Source organism: Aphidius gifuensis, linkage group LG2 (genome assembly GCF_014905175.1).
Source record: "Aphidius gifuensis isolate YNYX2018 linkage group LG2, ASM1490517v1, whole genome shotgun sequence".
Lineage (NCBI taxonomy): Eukaryota > Metazoa > Arthropoda > Insecta > Hymenoptera > Braconidae > Aphidius > Aphidius gifuensis.
Window position 1 is genome coordinate 9,719,710 of NC_057789.1, and position 17,520 is coordinate 9,737,229.

The following is a 17,520-nucleotide window of genomic DNA, read 5'->3' on the forward strand; positions in this document are numbered from 1 at the left end:
GACAGAAGAAGCAAGTGGCTGTAGGCACTTAAAGACAATATTAGATGCGTATGCTCACATATATGTATAGGTATACATTATTTTTTTTTAATTATTAAATATTTTAAACCCGTAATATTAGCTTGGTTTTTATCGACAAATTTTTTCTAGTTTTATTTTTGAGTTAATTTTGTCAAATCGAATTTATTTTTATGATTAGTTTGTTACTACCAAAGAAGAAGGAAAAAGTATTTATTAAAAATAAAAAACAAATAAAATATTTATTAAAAAAATTTTTATACTATACTTCATGTGATTTAGTTTTTTATTTTTATCTGATATTTTTACGCTTTTCTATCTGAAGTTGTTTCGTTTTTCTTCGCATTACTCCATGATTTTCCGATTTCCTCCAATTTTCTCCGACTATTAATAGCCAATTAGATTTTACGCATATTGTGGTATAGAAATAGAAGGGATGAAAAACGGAAAATCATGCGTAAATGTGTAATTGCTAATTCATATTTTGAATGTATTTTAATTTTTGTCGTATGAGGGCGATCATGAAAAAATATAAAATGGCGTCATTGACTGACAAATTGACAATCTGACACAATCTGACATTTATATTTTATAAATAAATTTATAAATATTGTAAAAAATAAAAAAACCATATGTGTAATTTTAATGTAAAAATAAAAATAAAAAAATTTAAAATTTAAAATAAATAAATATCAATAATAAATAATTAAAAATGATTGAATTTTGTACAAAAAAACGTATGTTATTAGCAATTACATTTCTTGGCGGGTGAGTCAAAATATTGGCCCTCATTTTTTCTTTTTTTATTATTTTTCATTTATTTATTTTATATTTTTTATTTTTAATTATTATATTGTAATTATTAATTATTTTTTCGTTTTTTTTTATCAGATTAACAATAGTGGTTTTAATTGTGGAAAGCCAGTGGACTGATGATACAACAAACAAGCCTTATATTGAAAATCTTGAACACAATGCAACATGTACAACAAATGGTGCATATGAAATAATTATTGATTGTCATCCATGTACTGCATTTGAAATTGCAAGTAAAAGTATTGGTGTTTGTATTCATTCAAGATACAAAGAGGTATTGAGGTGTAAAACTGGTGAAACAATAACAAGAAGGTAATTTTTTTAATTAATAAAAAAATATATTTATTTATAAAACCTAACCTCAACAATAAACACACTTGACAATCATCATTATTTTACTTGAATTTTGTTTTAGCTGTGATCGAGTTGCTTGGCTTGAAGAAAACGCATTTTTAAAATTTGAAGGATTTATGTTTGCTTTTGCAGTGTTATCAATTTTATCTGTATTTTTACGTGAAAAAGTATTGAGAAAAAGAATAATAAGAAAAGTTGCTCGACAGCTTCGTTCAGGTGCTTATTAAATCAACAAATAAATTTAAAAAATGGAACAAGAAATATTTTTAGAAATATATCAGCAAGATGTTGATAATATATATCTTGCTCCAGTTGAGACTTTAATTGCATTATTTACAATAAAATATTGTGATTCAAAGATAAAAATAACACTGATTAAAACAAATAAAAAAAGTAATGATAATCATAATTTTATGATTAACATCAATGATTTTATTGTTGATATATTAGAAAATAATGAAACAACAAGATCTGTTGGATACTGTCAACTGCCATATCTTCGTTTAAACAAAAATAGTTTTATCGCTGGTCTTTGTGCATGTTTACGTCAAATAATTAAATTAACACTCAGTGAAAATCCATTACATCATTGTCAAAATCTTTTGGGTTTTAAAAATTCATGTCTTGCTGCACCATCTGAAACAAGTGTGTGGACAAAATTTTGTGAAGTTGATTTGATAAATATGTTAAATAATTGCAATGAAGAAACTCGTTCAAAAATTGAATTACCAGAGACACTTGCAAGATATGAAATACATTTATCACAACCAGTTCGTTTGCATAATATTCACAAATATACAATGTCCAAAAAATATTCACCAAATGGTGTATCAACACAAAATCGTAATATACCTGAACATGTTTATGCTGAAGGTACATTTATGACTCTTGCTGATATAGACATATTTATTTGCATACATTTATTTGTAATATTTATGTCAAATGATAAAATATTCAAGGCAATGCCACTTGTAACAAAGTGGTACACGAAAATTATGGAAAATGAAAATATTAAATCATTGCTAAATATATTTCCCATGATAATAAAATCACCATCAGACATTGATGTTAATTTTGTACTACCAAATGTCATTGATCAGAGTCTCTACCAATGTGATCCAAAATTTTATAAAACTGGAAAACAAGCATTTACAAAACAAGATGACATTGATTTATCATTGGATATAATAAAAAATATTGGAATTAAATATAATCTTGAAGATGAACCATTTGGTGTTGAATTAAATATCGATTGGAATAAAATACCTTTTGAGGCTGGTCCAAATGGTGGTGAATTACCAAAAAAACGTTTACAACGTAAATATGAACAATTGGAAAATTTATGTAAAGCAACATTAAAACTAGCTAAAAGTGGTGATAAAATTGTTGATTTTTGTGCTGGTACAGCACATTTAGGAATACTTGTTGCTTATTTAAGACAAGATTGTCGTATAATTATACTTGAAAATAAAGAAGAATCATTAAATAGAGCAAAGCTAAGAGTTAAAAAATTGAATTTACATAATATTGATTTTTATCAATGTAATTTAGATTATTTTAAGGGTAATTTTGATATTGGTTTATCACTTCATGCATGTGGTGTTGCAACTGATTTAGTTATACAACATTGTATTCGTGTTAATGCAATATTTATAAGTTGTCCATGTTGTTATGGTTCAATTAAAGATTGTCATAATATTCATTATCCAAGAAGTAAAATATTTAAAAATAGTATATCATTAAAAAATTATTTAACACTTGGACATTCTGCTGATCAAACACATGATGATAAAAATCATAAAACAAAACAAGGATATCAATGTATGAGTATTATTGATACTGATAGAAAATTACAAGCTGAAGAAAATGGCTACAAAGTACATTTATCAAAACTTGTACCTGATACATGTACACCAAAAAATCATTTACTTGTTGGTATACCAGAATTTAAATTAACAGACGACAAAACAATTGCTGATTGTTTTAATAATTTATGTAACATATAACAATAATATTCTGGTTTTTTTTTTCTTTTTTTTTTTTATGAAGAGATCTTTATTTTGATATGTACAAAAAAGATAATTAATTCACGAAATATACAAATTATTGTTGTTAAATCTTGTCTTGATACTTTCTAATTTTTTAATTTGTCAATTTTATTTATTTTTTTAATTTGACACAATCCGATGATACATAACGGAATGAGATTCAAAAGAAAAAAAAAAGCTTAACAACGATTTAAAAATAGTCTAAAACTATATCCAAGTACTTGGTACATTTTCACACAATATTATAATGTTTAATTACGTTTTTTTTTTTTTTATTTATTTTTTTTAACTTTAAAAACTTCGTAATTAAATTTAAATTATAAATAAATTATTTTAGAAGCACCATTTACGTGGCCCTCAAATTTGAATGCAGAAATTATTATTTTTTTTTTTTGCTTAAAATTTATTATTTTTACGATTTATTTACAAAACTATGGCTTGTAAAAACCATAAAATACACTAGATGCGTCTGATTTATTATTTTTATAGTACGTTATCGTTTTTTTTTTTTAATTGGACGTCAAAAAATTATCTATTTTTATATTATTCGAAAAAAAAAATCATACACGTTTTTCGTACGACTTTAATTTATTATCCGGATTTAATATTATTAATTTACGTATTATTAATTATTAATAAAAATAGTTAACCATACAAAAACGAAAAATAATAAAGATGAATCGATTCTTAAATAAAAGTATGAAAATTAGAAGTTAAAAAATGGAAAAAAGAAAAAAGTTTTATGTCGCGAAAAAGATCTCTACTAATTAATTATTTCTAGTGCAATTTTTTTTATTGTTCAAGCTAACGAGTCATCAGTAATTTGGCTATATTTATCCATTAAAAATAATCATAATGATAACAAAAAAAAAAAAAATTTAATCAATATTATTTAAAGCTATCAATTTTTTTTATTTTAGAATAATTATATTTATATAATTTTTTTTTTCTATTTTTCAAATTACGATTCAAAAAAAAAATAAAACAGTAATATTTAATTTAAAAAATCTTCTTTTAATTTTGAGATTAAAATACAAAAAAAAAAGAAAAAAAAAAAATTCTTCAAGTACGATTTTTAATGACCAAGTTATTTCAATTTTAAAAATATCATTTTCTAAAATACAAATAAAAAGGGTATTTTTTTTTTTCTACCATATTCATAAACTGTATTACTTGGTTAATTTTAAGAGCTTCTAAACTGGACAATTTTATTAGATATTTATCATCTATCTATTATCAAAATTAATATAATAAAAAAATTTTTTTACTACAAGCATTTATACCAAGTTATTATAATTTAATTTTTCAAGTGCATAAGAGTCAAGACATCCTAAAATTCTACATTTTTTATTTGTTATTAATTTTGCTATTTAATAACAACACAGTGAAGATTAATTTTTGTCATAATAACAAGTTTAATTTATTTAAATTTCAATTTACTATAGCTTGCCAAAATATATGATTATTTTTTTTTGTATTAATTTAAGTTAAAAACTCGAATTTTTTATACAACGAGTGCCCGGTTCAGAAGCTCGTTAATTCATCAATCTATACAGAATTGAATAAATGGCATTTATTATTTAATAATATTATCTGTCAAATATTATTTTATTTTTATTAATTTTTTTGTTTGTTTTTTTTCGTTTTTTTTTTTCATTTATATTTATATTTTTTTTCGTTATTAAATTATTATGATAATGATCACGATTCGCCATTACCACTATCATCACCATCTTCATAGTCACTTTGTTGTTCATTATCTTCATCATCGTCATCATCATCATCAAGTTCATATTCATCATCATAAAAATCTGTCATATCAAGCGGTTGTTCTACTGGTTTTGCACGTGTTTTTATGCAATAATCTTCAAGTGTTAATGGCACAACAATTCCTTCTTTTTCAGCTTCAATTTTTGCTGCTTGTGCTTGTTTTCTATTGTTAAATTAATCATTATTTAAATAACAATATAAATTTATTATCTTTTCAACAAAATCAGGCAGTTTACTTTCATTTAAATTTTTTTCAATTTTTATAAATAACAAGTACTATAATTATTATTCAAATTAATTACTAAAGATTACGAATTTTTTAATCTCTTTTTGATAAGCAACATGATACCAAAAATCATGAAAAAAAAAAAAACGAAACCAGTTTCGAAAACAAAAATATATAAAAACAATATGTTAAAAAATGTTTCTATATAAAACATTTACTTAATATTTTTTAGTAAAAAAAATTAATTAATTAATAGACTTTGTACAATTAGAAAAATTGTAAAAAGTTAAAAATCCATAATAAAAATTTAAAATAGTATTTAAATAATAGAAATAGTACTCGTTGTCATGGAAATTTAAAAAAAAAAAAAAAATTGATAAACTTTCTGGTTTTGCAGTTGTGTTAATATTATTTCAGAATTCAAGTTACCTTATGATATTTTCATACTCTTTATCTCTGCCTTTTGAGTCACGCCAACGTCTGTACATAACAGAAGCATCAACATTTGCTGGGCTGTATGTATTGGGTTCGTTCAATAATGATATTACTGAGAGCAAAATAGTCCTGCAATTAAATTAATTAATTAATACAAATTTATCAAAGTCAAGATGTATATCATGTTTTTTTTTTTTTTTTTGTTGAATAATTTACCTGACATTTTGAGTTGGATTCCACCTTTCACATGGCAATTCACCACTTTGTGGATCATCAACTGGTGGATGCAATATTGAAATGCACAAATCTCCATTCTATTTAAAATAAAAATTAATTTGTTAAAATTATTGTTGGCTATTATAATAATAATAAAAATATATTTATCAAGGACAGTATTTGTATCTCATGCTGACACAAGGAAGCAAAAATTATAAAAATAAAAAAATACTTTATCGGGGGATATGACCTCTGAAACAGACATTTTTAGTATACGAGGTTGTTGAAATTATAATAAAAAGTAACAAGATAATTTTGGCAGTATGACATTGAAAACAATAAAAGGTCAAAAATAAAAAAAAATCAATTTATTTTATTTTTAAATTTTAAATATTATCTACTGTTTTATGATTATTTTTTTTTTAAAAACTTTACATGTAGGATGAAAGGAAAAAAAAACGTGATTCTTGACAGAGAAAGAATAATGTTGGGTCAAGTCAAATGGCAAGTGGGCCAAGGTGCTCACTGACACGTTCTTGACAAAGCAAGTAAAAATATTTTATCAATTTTTTTATTTAAAAAAAAAATAATAACAATTCAATAAAATTAATAAATAAAAGAAAAATTAAATCTACTTTGTTTTTATATTTAAAAAAAAAAAACATATTTCATGTCCTGGCATTTAGCCAATTTTCTTCCGCATTTTTAATTCAACAAAACACACATACACACACATAAATTGTATGAGAATATAAATTTAAAAATTATAATAAAAGAAAATCACAATGCACGCATTGTGTTTTCACTTTTCATATTATTTTCTAATTAATTTTACTTTTTATAGATAAAAAAATAATAATACTGTATTTTACCACGATCAAATAGTAGATTCTTTAAGAAAATAATTTCTTGTATAACGTACAAGATGTTAAAAATAATTTCAACAAAATTAAGTAATTATATTTTTAAATCAACGAGAAATATTAGGAAGTTGAAAGAAATAAAATAATAATAAAAATACAATGTTGGCAGCTATTTCAAAATTTGAACAGAAAAAAAAAAAAAAAGTAATAAAAATTTATGTTGACAGTTAATTTGTTAAATTATAAATTTATTCAATTTTTTTTTTAATGGATTTGTTTCTTTTATATCCCGAGAGAAATAATTTTCAATTTAGCTTTTCAACAACTTTGTAAAATTGGCTTTTTAATAATCAATAATGAAAAATTATTTGTTTACATGTTTGTCGACTTAATCAATGTGCAAAATAATAATGATAATGATAGTTTGACAAGAAGGGTTATCACGGAGGGATTTAAAATCAAGAAGCCCCAACGAGTTGAAGGGAGAAAAATATATACGTGCAAAACGGGGTGGAAAAATGGTACAGAATGGGAGGAAAAAAGAAAAAAAAAATCGATAATTGTCGTTTTTTTTTATTACTTACTTCATAAACATTTGGATGCCAGACTTTTGTCATAAAACGAATACTCGGTGGACTATATGGATAGTCTAGCGGAAACTTCATATGTGCCTGTAACAAATAAACAATTTTTTTTTTTTTAATTATACTCATTTTAATAAATAAAATATTTTCATAAAATAAATAATTATGATGATGGTATTGTTGTATTTAAAATAACTGTATGTGCCAAAAATTTTATTTCAAGGCCAGAAGATTGAACTTTACTAAATAATATTTTTTTTTGAATTACTATGTTTGTATACTTAAGGCATTTATTTATTTGAAATCATTTTAGTTTTGAACAAAATATTGGAGTATGATTTTTAATGGCTATGATAATTTTTACTTGAAATATTTTTGTAACATGTGATTGGCATAAATTTGTAATATTTAGTGTTTGTTTGAATATAGATTATTGTGTATTGATAAAATTAATTAAATTACAAAAAAAAAAAATTGATATATGTAAAGCGTAGCTGATGAGAGAAATATATTTTTTTTGTTTTCTTTTTATTTTCTTTCGATAGTTAAATTAAACTATTTCGAGATAAATTTGAGATTTAAATTTACAAACTCAAATAATCCTTGTTTTCTCTCGTTTACTTTTTTTTTTTTTTAATACTAATTTTATATAAAATTGCAAATCGTCTAAAAGACATTTATTTATTTAATAGTAAAAATTTAAATCTCAATGAGAATTTAATATCAACTATGAGAGTATGATACAGATGATTAATTTTATATTTTAATGGAAAAAAAAAATGTTTAATTTTATCAGATGATCTATAAATTGTGAATATATTTTATTTATTTATTATCATTATTATAAATATATTTACATGACTTGTCTGATTATTATAAACCATTATGATTAGGAAAGACGATAAAAATAAAATTAAAAACAATTGGTAATGGTTAATGAGACTTGTGGTTTTCGTTACCGATAAAAATTGGAAATTTAAATATGTGTGTAATTGCAATAAATTATAAGTATATTTTTTGTCAATATCATATTCTTGTGCTGTAATATCAATAAATTTAAAATATATCAACTTTTGATTGACTAATATTGTTAATAAATTGGGTACCACGCAGCATTGTCAAGTAGTACAGGAGCAACTATATTGATCGTGACCTCGGTGTGTCCTAAATATCTCCCAAGCATTATTTAAAAAAAAAATAAATAAATAATCCCGAATTAACCTAGTTTTAATATTTAATAATGACCGAAATATATTTTCAAAATATTTACATACAGCAAAATAAATATCATCTTTCTTTTCTCTCAACAATTGACTCCTAATTAATGTTTCAGTATTTAAAAAAAAAATGTTAAAAGTTACGAATAAATGTAATTTATTTTTAATTTAAAATAATGATCAAATTTTAATCGACAAAATAGTTAATTTTTTAAAAGAACAAATTAGCTCAAAAGTTGGTTGGATTGATGACAATAATCATTTAAAATTTACACAAACTCGTTGTAATTTTCTGCATCGACAAATATATCACAAAGCATAACAATACCGTTATTTATTATTTAGACCAATGTTAGCTCGTCTTAATAATAAAAATAATAATAATAAATTTAACCGTTTTAACAAGTAATTATTATTATTATTATTCAACTTATATATATATTTTTTTTTCTTTTGTATGTATTCTTAATCAATGCTCTTTATCTTGCTATACTTTTAAAAAGTGAATCATGATGACACTCAGAAAATGATAATTTATAAATTATTATTATTATTATCATTTTGAATAAAGGAAAATTTAAATTATTCATAAAGTATTGATAGAAAAAAAAAATATATATATACCTCTTTTATATTTTTAAAAAGACAAAGAAAAAGTTTCAAAATTGAAATTAAAAAGTTCGTTTTTCAATCATCTTAATTAAATATTGTGTAATTTTATTTAGTGCACTTTCTCACTAATTTTTAATTATCATTTTATTTTATTCAATTTCGGAATCATTGGTTTGATTGGAATCGGTGAAAGGACAAGTTGGCTTACAGCGAATAAAGAAAGTTAAATTTGCCAAAAAAAAAAAATGATCAATAAAAATAAATTATGAATTGCAAAGATGATAAAGTATGTATAATTTTACATTAAAATGATAAAAATTACTATCATTGTTAGACAACTAAAATATTTATTAACCCAAATAAATTTTTAATTTTTAAACCAACTATTTATTTATTAAACAATTAAAGAATTATACCAAAAAAATTATTGTTAAATTTATTTTTTAGTAAAATTATTAAAAGTAAAATTAATTTATATTACATAAAATATATTTCAACTAGGGCCAACGATGCGAATAGTGGTTTTAGAAAGCAGTACAAAATTTACCCGCAAGCAAAACTCAATATGCAAGTCATTAATCGATGTTCATGCAATTGCGGAATTTTATTTTTACTTAAAAATAAAATAAGCATCAATACTCAAACTTGTTTATTTTTATTATTTTTATAATCTTATCAGTTAATCAATGAATAATTAAAACAGCTTAATAAAAATAAACATATCAAATGAAAATAAGATAATTATCCAAATAACAAATTATTGTTAATATATATTTATTATTATTATTGATAAATTAAGTATCGAACGTAGTAAAAATAAAAAATATTTGTTATAGTGTTATTGTTGGATAATCTAATCCCGCAAGAGGTCGCTCAATAAATTTTATTTATTTATGTTAAATACGTAGAGTTTAATCAATGAATCAATTTTTTTTTAATTTAATTTTTTACATATTTATGGTTTATTTGTATTTAAAAAAGCTAGGAAGTGGTGATCCACTTTAACGTCAAAAAGAAACAAAATAAATATTTAATATTTAATAATTAATTTATATTAATCAACTAATATTTTTTGTTGATTCAATTTTTTAAAATAAGGCTAACACGTGATGAAATATAATTCAACAAAAAATAATGGTTGAGTAATTATGAGGTCGAGGAAAGGAAAAAAAAAAAACAACGTTTGAAATAACGAAAAAAAATAGATAAAATACATTTACTAATTTCTAATCGGGTCAAAAGATATTCTCGTTTCTGATGCTGATCGAATGCATGACATGCTTTCAGGATTGTGTACAGCATTAAATTGGTCAAGGTCAACTATCATAAATTTAGGTTTAAAAAAACCAACAAAAAATGAAAAAAAATAAAAAAAATACCAAGAAAACCCAAAAAAAAACCAATAAAATTTGGCAAGTTTACAAAAAAAAAAAAAAAAGTTATTCAATGAAATTGAAAAAAATAACTAACAAAAAAATTGATAATTAATAATTAAAATTATAAATTAATATATTAAACTAACCTTGAAATAACCACCCTGATAAAGTGTATCAGGAGGTCCAAATATTGCAACTTCCCATTCAAACATGTTGTCCTCGTTGACGAGTTTAACACGAAATCCTTCGACAGGTTCTTCCTGAAGACTTTTATACTCCAGGGCAAGTGCTCTTATTGCGCTACTAGTTGGCTGTGCCATGTTGTTAATATTTTTTATCAAATTAAAATTTCCTTTGTCAATTTATTAAAAAAAAAAAAAAAAAAAATTTCAAAATATCAAATAATAAACATAAAAAAATGTCTGCAAAATTAAATATAAAAGTTTGTTTGTTTTTGATATAATTATCAAGATAAAATAATAATTTTATAATAAATATTTAAAATTCACACACAAGTTTAAAAACCACAGGGTTAATTACACAAAACTAATGATAAATTTTTTTCTCTTTTTCGCTCACAATTGTACTGATTCACGTTGAACAACAACAAAGACTAAAAAATTAAGAAATAAATAAATAAAAATGTCAACTTTTTTTGTATCTCTTCTCTCTGACTATATTATTTTATATTATTATTATTTTTCAATCTGTCGTTCCTTTATTTGTCGTCAGGCAAAATACAGACGTCGTGTTTTTTTCTCTCTCAATCTTTGCGCAATTACGGAAATAAAATTTAATTTTTATATAAACCATATATAATTATTTTCACAAACTAATGATTATTTTAATTGTTTATAATATTCTCATAAATAGATAAATGTTTGATAACAAAATAACAATAATAGTACACACAAAAAAAAAAAAATGCAAAAAATTTTCTCGGTTATTAAACACAATAAACTGCAACAAATTCGATGTTTTTTGGTTAAATTTGTTAATTAATTTTAATTTGTTGATTTGTTTAAACAATATATGTATTTACTGACACTCTGAATAACAGTATTAAAAAGTGAATAAACAAAGGAAATACACAGACACCAGTCACCAAAAAGAGCAGCACTTTGCTTGACTTTGCTCCAACTTTCTGTGTGTAATGCAGTTGAAAATAATGGCAGCAGGGGAAAACCAGTTTTTTTTTTTTTTATTTTAATTTTTTTTTTTTTTTGTTACCAGAATTAACAGTTGCGTGGGAAATTTTTTTTTACTGTAAAATTAAACTTTGAAGTTGATGAAAAAAATTTAATAATTATTATTGTTTATAATTTTTCAAGTATAAAAACATAAAACAGCTGATAATTGAAAAATAAATATTTTCTAAATATGCGCTTTGATCCTTTGCGCACTTTTGCGCATGCGTTTAGGGAATTTTTTTATCATTTTTTTTATTTTTTTATTTCAATTAATGCGATTGAGGTCGCCACTTTACAGGGTAAGAAGACTCCGGTAGAAGGGGCAACCACTCTCTTACAACCTGCGCACTACGTAATGCGCAGTTTGTTATCCCTTCACACCTCAGCTTGCTGCATCGCTAATTCACCAACAATAAAAACATAAGTCATAACCAAACATTAACAAATACAATTGACGTTTTACGAGATTGTTGACATTAAAATAAAAAAAAAAAAAAAACAAATATTTTAAGCTGCCCAAAAGTGAATAAATTATTAATATTATTTCGACTTTTATTATTAACTTATCGTGAGTATACACTTTACTTTGTTTTACTAAAAGACAGTGAATGACAGCTTGATTCCTTGATGCATTTTTGGAGTATCAAATATTAATAAATAAGAAATTTTTTTGATTGCTACATCCTTTTTTTTTTTATGAAATAGGAACTGCCAATTAAAAAGAAGTAATTTCATAATTATGAATAAAATAAAGAAAAAAATGGGTCATAGCAAGTTATTTCAAGAGCTTTGTAATGACAGAGATGCTGTTCCATTACCCAATGCAACGTGGGCCAGGATTGTAACAAGTGGCAATACTTTGGTATTTTCTAAGGGTTTGGATGGCATCAAATGTTTTAGTGTTGCTATTTTACCTAACATGGAAGTCATAATATCACATGGTCAAGAAGAGTTAGATTGGCTGCATTGTCAACCTCCAAAATCAGCAAATGATATTTTACGAATTATCAAAACGTTTGATAATATATTAAAATGACATTCACCATTATAATATTAAACCCATCATTAATGCTTTCGTCGTGTCTCGAGTTTTCTTGAGGGTAATATTTGCTTTGTTTTTGTTTTTATGATGATGGAATAAAACACACACTCACACACTCAATTATTATTATTTTTTTTGTTATAAAAAAATAAACATACACTGTAACTTATGGTTAAAGACAACATCATCATTTTTATTTTTTAATTGTTCAACTAAATGTAAATATTATTCATTTAAATTATAAACAATTTTTGCATGTGCAGCAATTGGAAGTAGAAATTCATCAACTCAAAAAGTTAAAATGAATTCAATACCAAAAGATATTCATAGAAGACAAAATTTGTTTTAATATATGAGTAAAAAATGCTGGTTTAGATGATAATAAAACAAATAAATATTCATATAGTGAGGTATAGTTTTTTAGATAAATAATAATGAATTTTTCATATAATATTAATTTTGTTTATTTTTAGTATCGTTGTTCTGCTTAAATGTGGGAAAAACCAAGAGTTGATGGAAAAAAAAAGTATAATTTTCACCAGCTCCAATGATATTTGTTGATCTTGTAACACAAATTAAATATGGAGCAGTTCATGAAGGTAAATGACAATTAATAATCAACAAATTAAATTAAATATATATAATTAAATTATTTGATTTTAGATCGTTGTGAGATACCAACAGCACCTATCGATGCAAATAAAAATAATTAGTATAGATCCAACAAAAAAACAAATTGCAATAATGAAAATTGATAATAATAAATTACTCAATGATTCAAAACAAAATGTCAAATTTCATAAAATTAGTCAATTATCAATGAATTATGAAAAACAATTAAAATATGTTAAAAGTTTAGAAAAAAAATTGGATAAATCAGAAAGATCAAGAATTGCTATGGAAAAAAATCACGTACGTTTACAAAGGCAATATTGTTATCAAATAAAACAGCTAAAAGATAAATTAAATAATTATAAAAATATTAATTTACAAGATGATCAAGGTAAATTATTAAATTGACATGAAAAATTTGTGGTTTATCAGGTTATTGTGAACTTCTTGAACAGTATTATCTATTACCAGCATTGAGAACATCTTGAATTTAACAATCTTGAATTTAAAAATGTTAGTTCAGTACTAGAAAAAACATAAGTATATATTTTTTAAAATTACATAAACAAATTAAATTCCTGGTGAATTATAATCAATTTTATTTTTTTAAAACAAATTACTAATTTTTTCACAGTGACCTGTTATGATTATCATAAAAAAAAATATATAATTTTTATTTTAATGATCAAGTTAAATATTTTAAATGATAATAAATAAATGTTAATGATTATTAAGTTATTTTTACCATTTATTTTAAATTATTTTTAATGATTATATCATCATTTGTACATTGAATGTAAACAATAAACCAATTATTAATAATGATTTAAATTGGAAATTGTGTTTACAATTTGTAAATAGACCTTTATTTACATCGCAAAGTTTTTAGCAACAATTTGACAAGGCTTCAATCAGCTGATGAAATATGGCTGCTATTACAACATAGTAATGTCAATAGTAATTAATAATATTTATTAATTATTTTAACAATTTATCAGAAATATATTTATCAAAATAACGCAATGTATCTTGTAAATCTTGGTAACCAGATTTTTTGCATGCTTCTTCAAGTGGTAACCATAAAAAAGCTTGATGTTCATCTGACAATCTTGCATCTTTATTTGGATTAATTAATTCAGCTAGCCAATAAATAACTATTTTTGGTCTACCTTTGACATTATATTTAAGTTCTTTTTTAACATCTTCAAATATATTTAAATCATTTTTTAATAAACCAGATTCTTCTTCTGTTTCACGTATAGCTGTTGTCATATCACTTTCACCTTTGTCAACATGACCTAAAAATTTATATGATATTTATAATAATTTATTATAATTTTAAATTTATTTATTATTAAATACCTTTTGGGGGTGTCCAATGATGTTCACCATATGATGTTTGCATCAATAAATATTCAATGGATCCTTTGAATCTTCGAAATATAACAAAACCACATGCACGCTTCATTTTGTCCAATTTTGTCAGTTACTTTCACATGTGTGTTGTGTGTGATCGTGATGTCATACATACAATTATTTTTTTCGTCAAATGTATCTCCAACCAGCCACCGGCCTCCAACGACCAACTGGGCAACTGTCAAGTGGGATCTAGGATTTTAAAAATTATTTTCTTTTTTTCTTTCTTAATTCAATAATAATAATAATGATTATTATAAATTTAAATAATTAAATTAACAATAATTTGATAATGTATTAGTTATTTTTTAATTTTTAAATAGAAAATCGATGGCGAATTAAAATATTTTATTAAAGTCAATTACAATCTTTACTCTATTATTTTTTTTTTTTTGTTTATAAATAATATTTGTATTTTTTCATTTTTTCAATTTTTTGTAATTAATTTTTGAAAATATTATTTAACATTGGTTCTTATTGAGATTTCAACCATTTTTTTCGGATAGAAAAATGATGAAAAAGTCTTGAAAAAAATCACACATATACTAGAAACCGAGTTTTATTAATTAAGCGAAAAATTTTCATATGTTGATCGGTCAATTAATGAGTAATTAATTATAAACTTTTTAAGTATTAAATAATATTACTATATCATTTTTTGTTTTTTTTTTCTTTTTTTTTTCCTTAAAAAAATTAATTAATGGCAAATTCATTTAAAGCTATACAAATTATATTTAAATATTTTTTTTTTTGGATAACTTACATCATTATCACAATAATAAATAAAATTATCTGAGTATTATTTATTTTATAAATTAGATATGTTATCCGAAAAATATTATTTATAAATTATTTCTATATTTATTTTTTATTTATTTGTTTTTCGTTAAATTAAAATTCAGGTATTATTCATTTGATTATTATGAATCATTGAAAATGTAAATGTTTTTTTTTTTCTATTTTAATCAATTCATCATGTTTGATGATTTTTTTTGAAATATATTTTTAATATTTTCCAAAAATAAATAAATAAATAATCCAAATTAATATAAACTAATTGTGCCAAAATAATGAATTTAGATAACTTAACAAACTAGATAAAATCGATGATTGAGAAAACAAAAAATTTAAATTTCTAAATGTCATCATAAGCTCATAACTATTATGTAAATAAAAAATTGAATAAAATAAAAATTAAATATATATTTACAAATTAAATGATCAATTAATATTTTTGATAAATATTCATAATTGTAATTAATTAATTTTTCACTGACTTTGTGATGCTGATTGATAATTTCCTTGATTTATAAATATTTGTGCTATTAATAAATGAGCTGTTGCATTTGTTGAATCAATATTATCCAACAGCTTTTTTAATATATTCATATAGCACCATCATAATCACAATAATATAATTTAACTTTTGCAAATAATAATAGCCCATTGATACAACCACAACAAGCATCTGTAATTTTTTCTAAAATGATCAATATTAGCTTGTCAATTGTACTGTCAGTATTTAAAACAGTTATTTTTGGTAAATGTAGCAAATTTTCTTCAACAATATCCAATGAAAAAGATAGACTAAGTTCATACAAATATTAATAACCATATGAATATTATTTACCATATCAATATTATTTAATATCAATTTAATTGCCATGCCAAGATTTTCGATTGATTGTTTTGAATTGTTTTTATGAATTTTAACAGACATATAATATAATTTTGGATGAATATTATTTGTTGATGATTGTAGTTCTATTAAAAAATCCAATTGTTGTTTAATTAGCAATGTCAGAAGAACCTGGTGTTTTTTCCATAAATTGACAATAAGCTAGACCCATCATTATCAATGATCTATTATCAGATTTAATTGCATTTTTATAACAATGCTCAGCTTCATTACAATTTTTCAACAACAAAAATATATTACCAAGTTGAATAATTGGCTCACTTATATTTGTATCATTTTGTATTATTTTTTCACATATTTTTGATAATTCAAGTAAACAACTATTATCTTTACTTGTTATTAATAACTTTATATTTATAATAAATATTTCAATATTTTTATTTTCATAACGTTGTAAATTTTTAAATAGAGTATGAATACTTTTACATGCTGATATAAAATCATTATATTTACATAGTTTAACAATTATTTCAGCTTTTAATGCATCAATATTATTTGGATCAATTGATAATATTCTCTTTGATGTTTCTAATACTTGTTCTTAATTTTTCAACGATAAATAATTAACCAATTTCTCAATAAATGATATTGTTAATTTTTCATCTCTAACAATAAGAGCATTTAAAATTAATATTGATTGTTCATTTGTATTATTCATTTCATGAAATTTTGATGTTAATAATAGTACAATTGATTTTCTTGAATAATCATTCATTAGTTTTGATAAATAATTATTTACCATTGTATAATTGTAAATCAACTAGTGTTGAATTTATTAAAACATCGAAATCATTTGAATTTATTTTGTAGGCTTTGTCAGTGTATTCTTTGGCTTTTTCATATTTTTTAAATAATAATAATATATCAATCCAGCTTTTGATAATGATGTAAAATTTAATTTTCTACGTTCATCATGTATTTTATTATCAATTTAAATTATTAACTGTTTATCTTTGTTGATATTTAAAGGATATGCTATAATGATTGAATTATTAATGCTGATAATTTTTTCATCGTCTACATCAA

At 22.6% G+C, this 17,520-nt stretch overlaps 4 protein-coding genes and 1 long non-coding RNA gene across 5 annotated transcripts; 3 read left to right on the forward strand and 2 right to left on the reverse strand.

Annotated features, from left to right (window-relative positions):
* The first annotated feature begins 400 nt into the window (after positions 1 to 400).
* Positions 401 to 4,886, forward strand: LOC122849051. The gene is made up of 3 exons (XM_044147579.1): positions 401 to 786; positions 910 to 1,146; positions 1,250 to 4,886. Exons 1-3 carry the CDS (start codon positions 731 to 733, stop codon positions 1,413 to 1,415), a joined length of 459 nt encoding a protein of 152 aa, XP_044003514.1. The 5' UTR covers positions 401 to 730; the 3' UTR covers positions 1,416 to 4,886.
* LOC122850342 (glutathione S-transferase C-terminal domain-containing protein homolog) lies at positions 1,645 to 4,698 on the forward strand. Its single transcript, XM_044149499.1, has 6 exons — positions 1,645 to 1,661; positions 1,706 to 2,048; positions 2,148 to 2,637; positions 2,740 to 2,901; positions 3,001 to 3,183; positions 4,682 to 4,698. The coding sequence occupies exons 1-6, from the start codon at positions 1,645 to 1,647 to the stop codon at positions 4,696 to 4,698; spliced, it is 1,212 nt and encodes a 403-aa protein (XP_044005434.1).
* Positions 3,659 to 11,919, reverse strand: LOC122849050 (ubiquitin-conjugating enzyme E2 R2). The gene is made up of 5 exons (XM_044147578.1): positions 10,682 to 11,919; positions 7,331 to 7,417; positions 5,884 to 5,981; positions 5,662 to 5,796; positions 3,659 to 5,169 (listed from the first exon to the last, which is right to left on the reverse strand). The coding sequence occupies exons 1-5, from the start codon at positions 10,853 to 10,855 to the stop codon at positions 4,938 to 4,940; spliced, it is 726 nt and encodes a 241-aa protein (XP_044003513.1). The 5' UTR covers positions 10,856 to 11,919; the 3' UTR covers positions 3,659 to 4,937.
* A 96-nt stretch (positions 11,920 to 12,015) lies between these two features.
* On the forward strand, positions 12,016 to 14,123 carry LOC122849054. Its single transcript, XR_006373496.1, has 5 exons — positions 12,016 to 12,293; positions 12,431 to 12,825; positions 13,031 to 13,177; positions 13,241 to 13,366; positions 13,431 to 14,123. It is a non-coding gene; the product is annotated as an uncharacterized LOC122849054 (long non-coding RNA).
* Positions 14,124 to 14,357: 234 nt separating this feature from the next.
* Positions 14,358 to 14,870, reverse strand: LOC122849053 (bis(5'-nucleosyl)-tetraphosphatase [asymmetrical]). The gene is made up of 2 exons (XM_044147580.1): positions 14,742 to 14,870; positions 14,358 to 14,677 (listed from the first exon to the last, which is right to left on the reverse strand). Exons 1-2 carry the CDS (start codon positions 14,845 to 14,847, stop codon positions 14,358 to 14,360), a joined length of 426 nt encoding a protein of 141 aa, XP_044003515.1. The 5' UTR covers positions 14,848 to 14,870.
* Between the last annotated feature and the right edge of the window lie 2,650 nt (positions 14,871 to 17,520).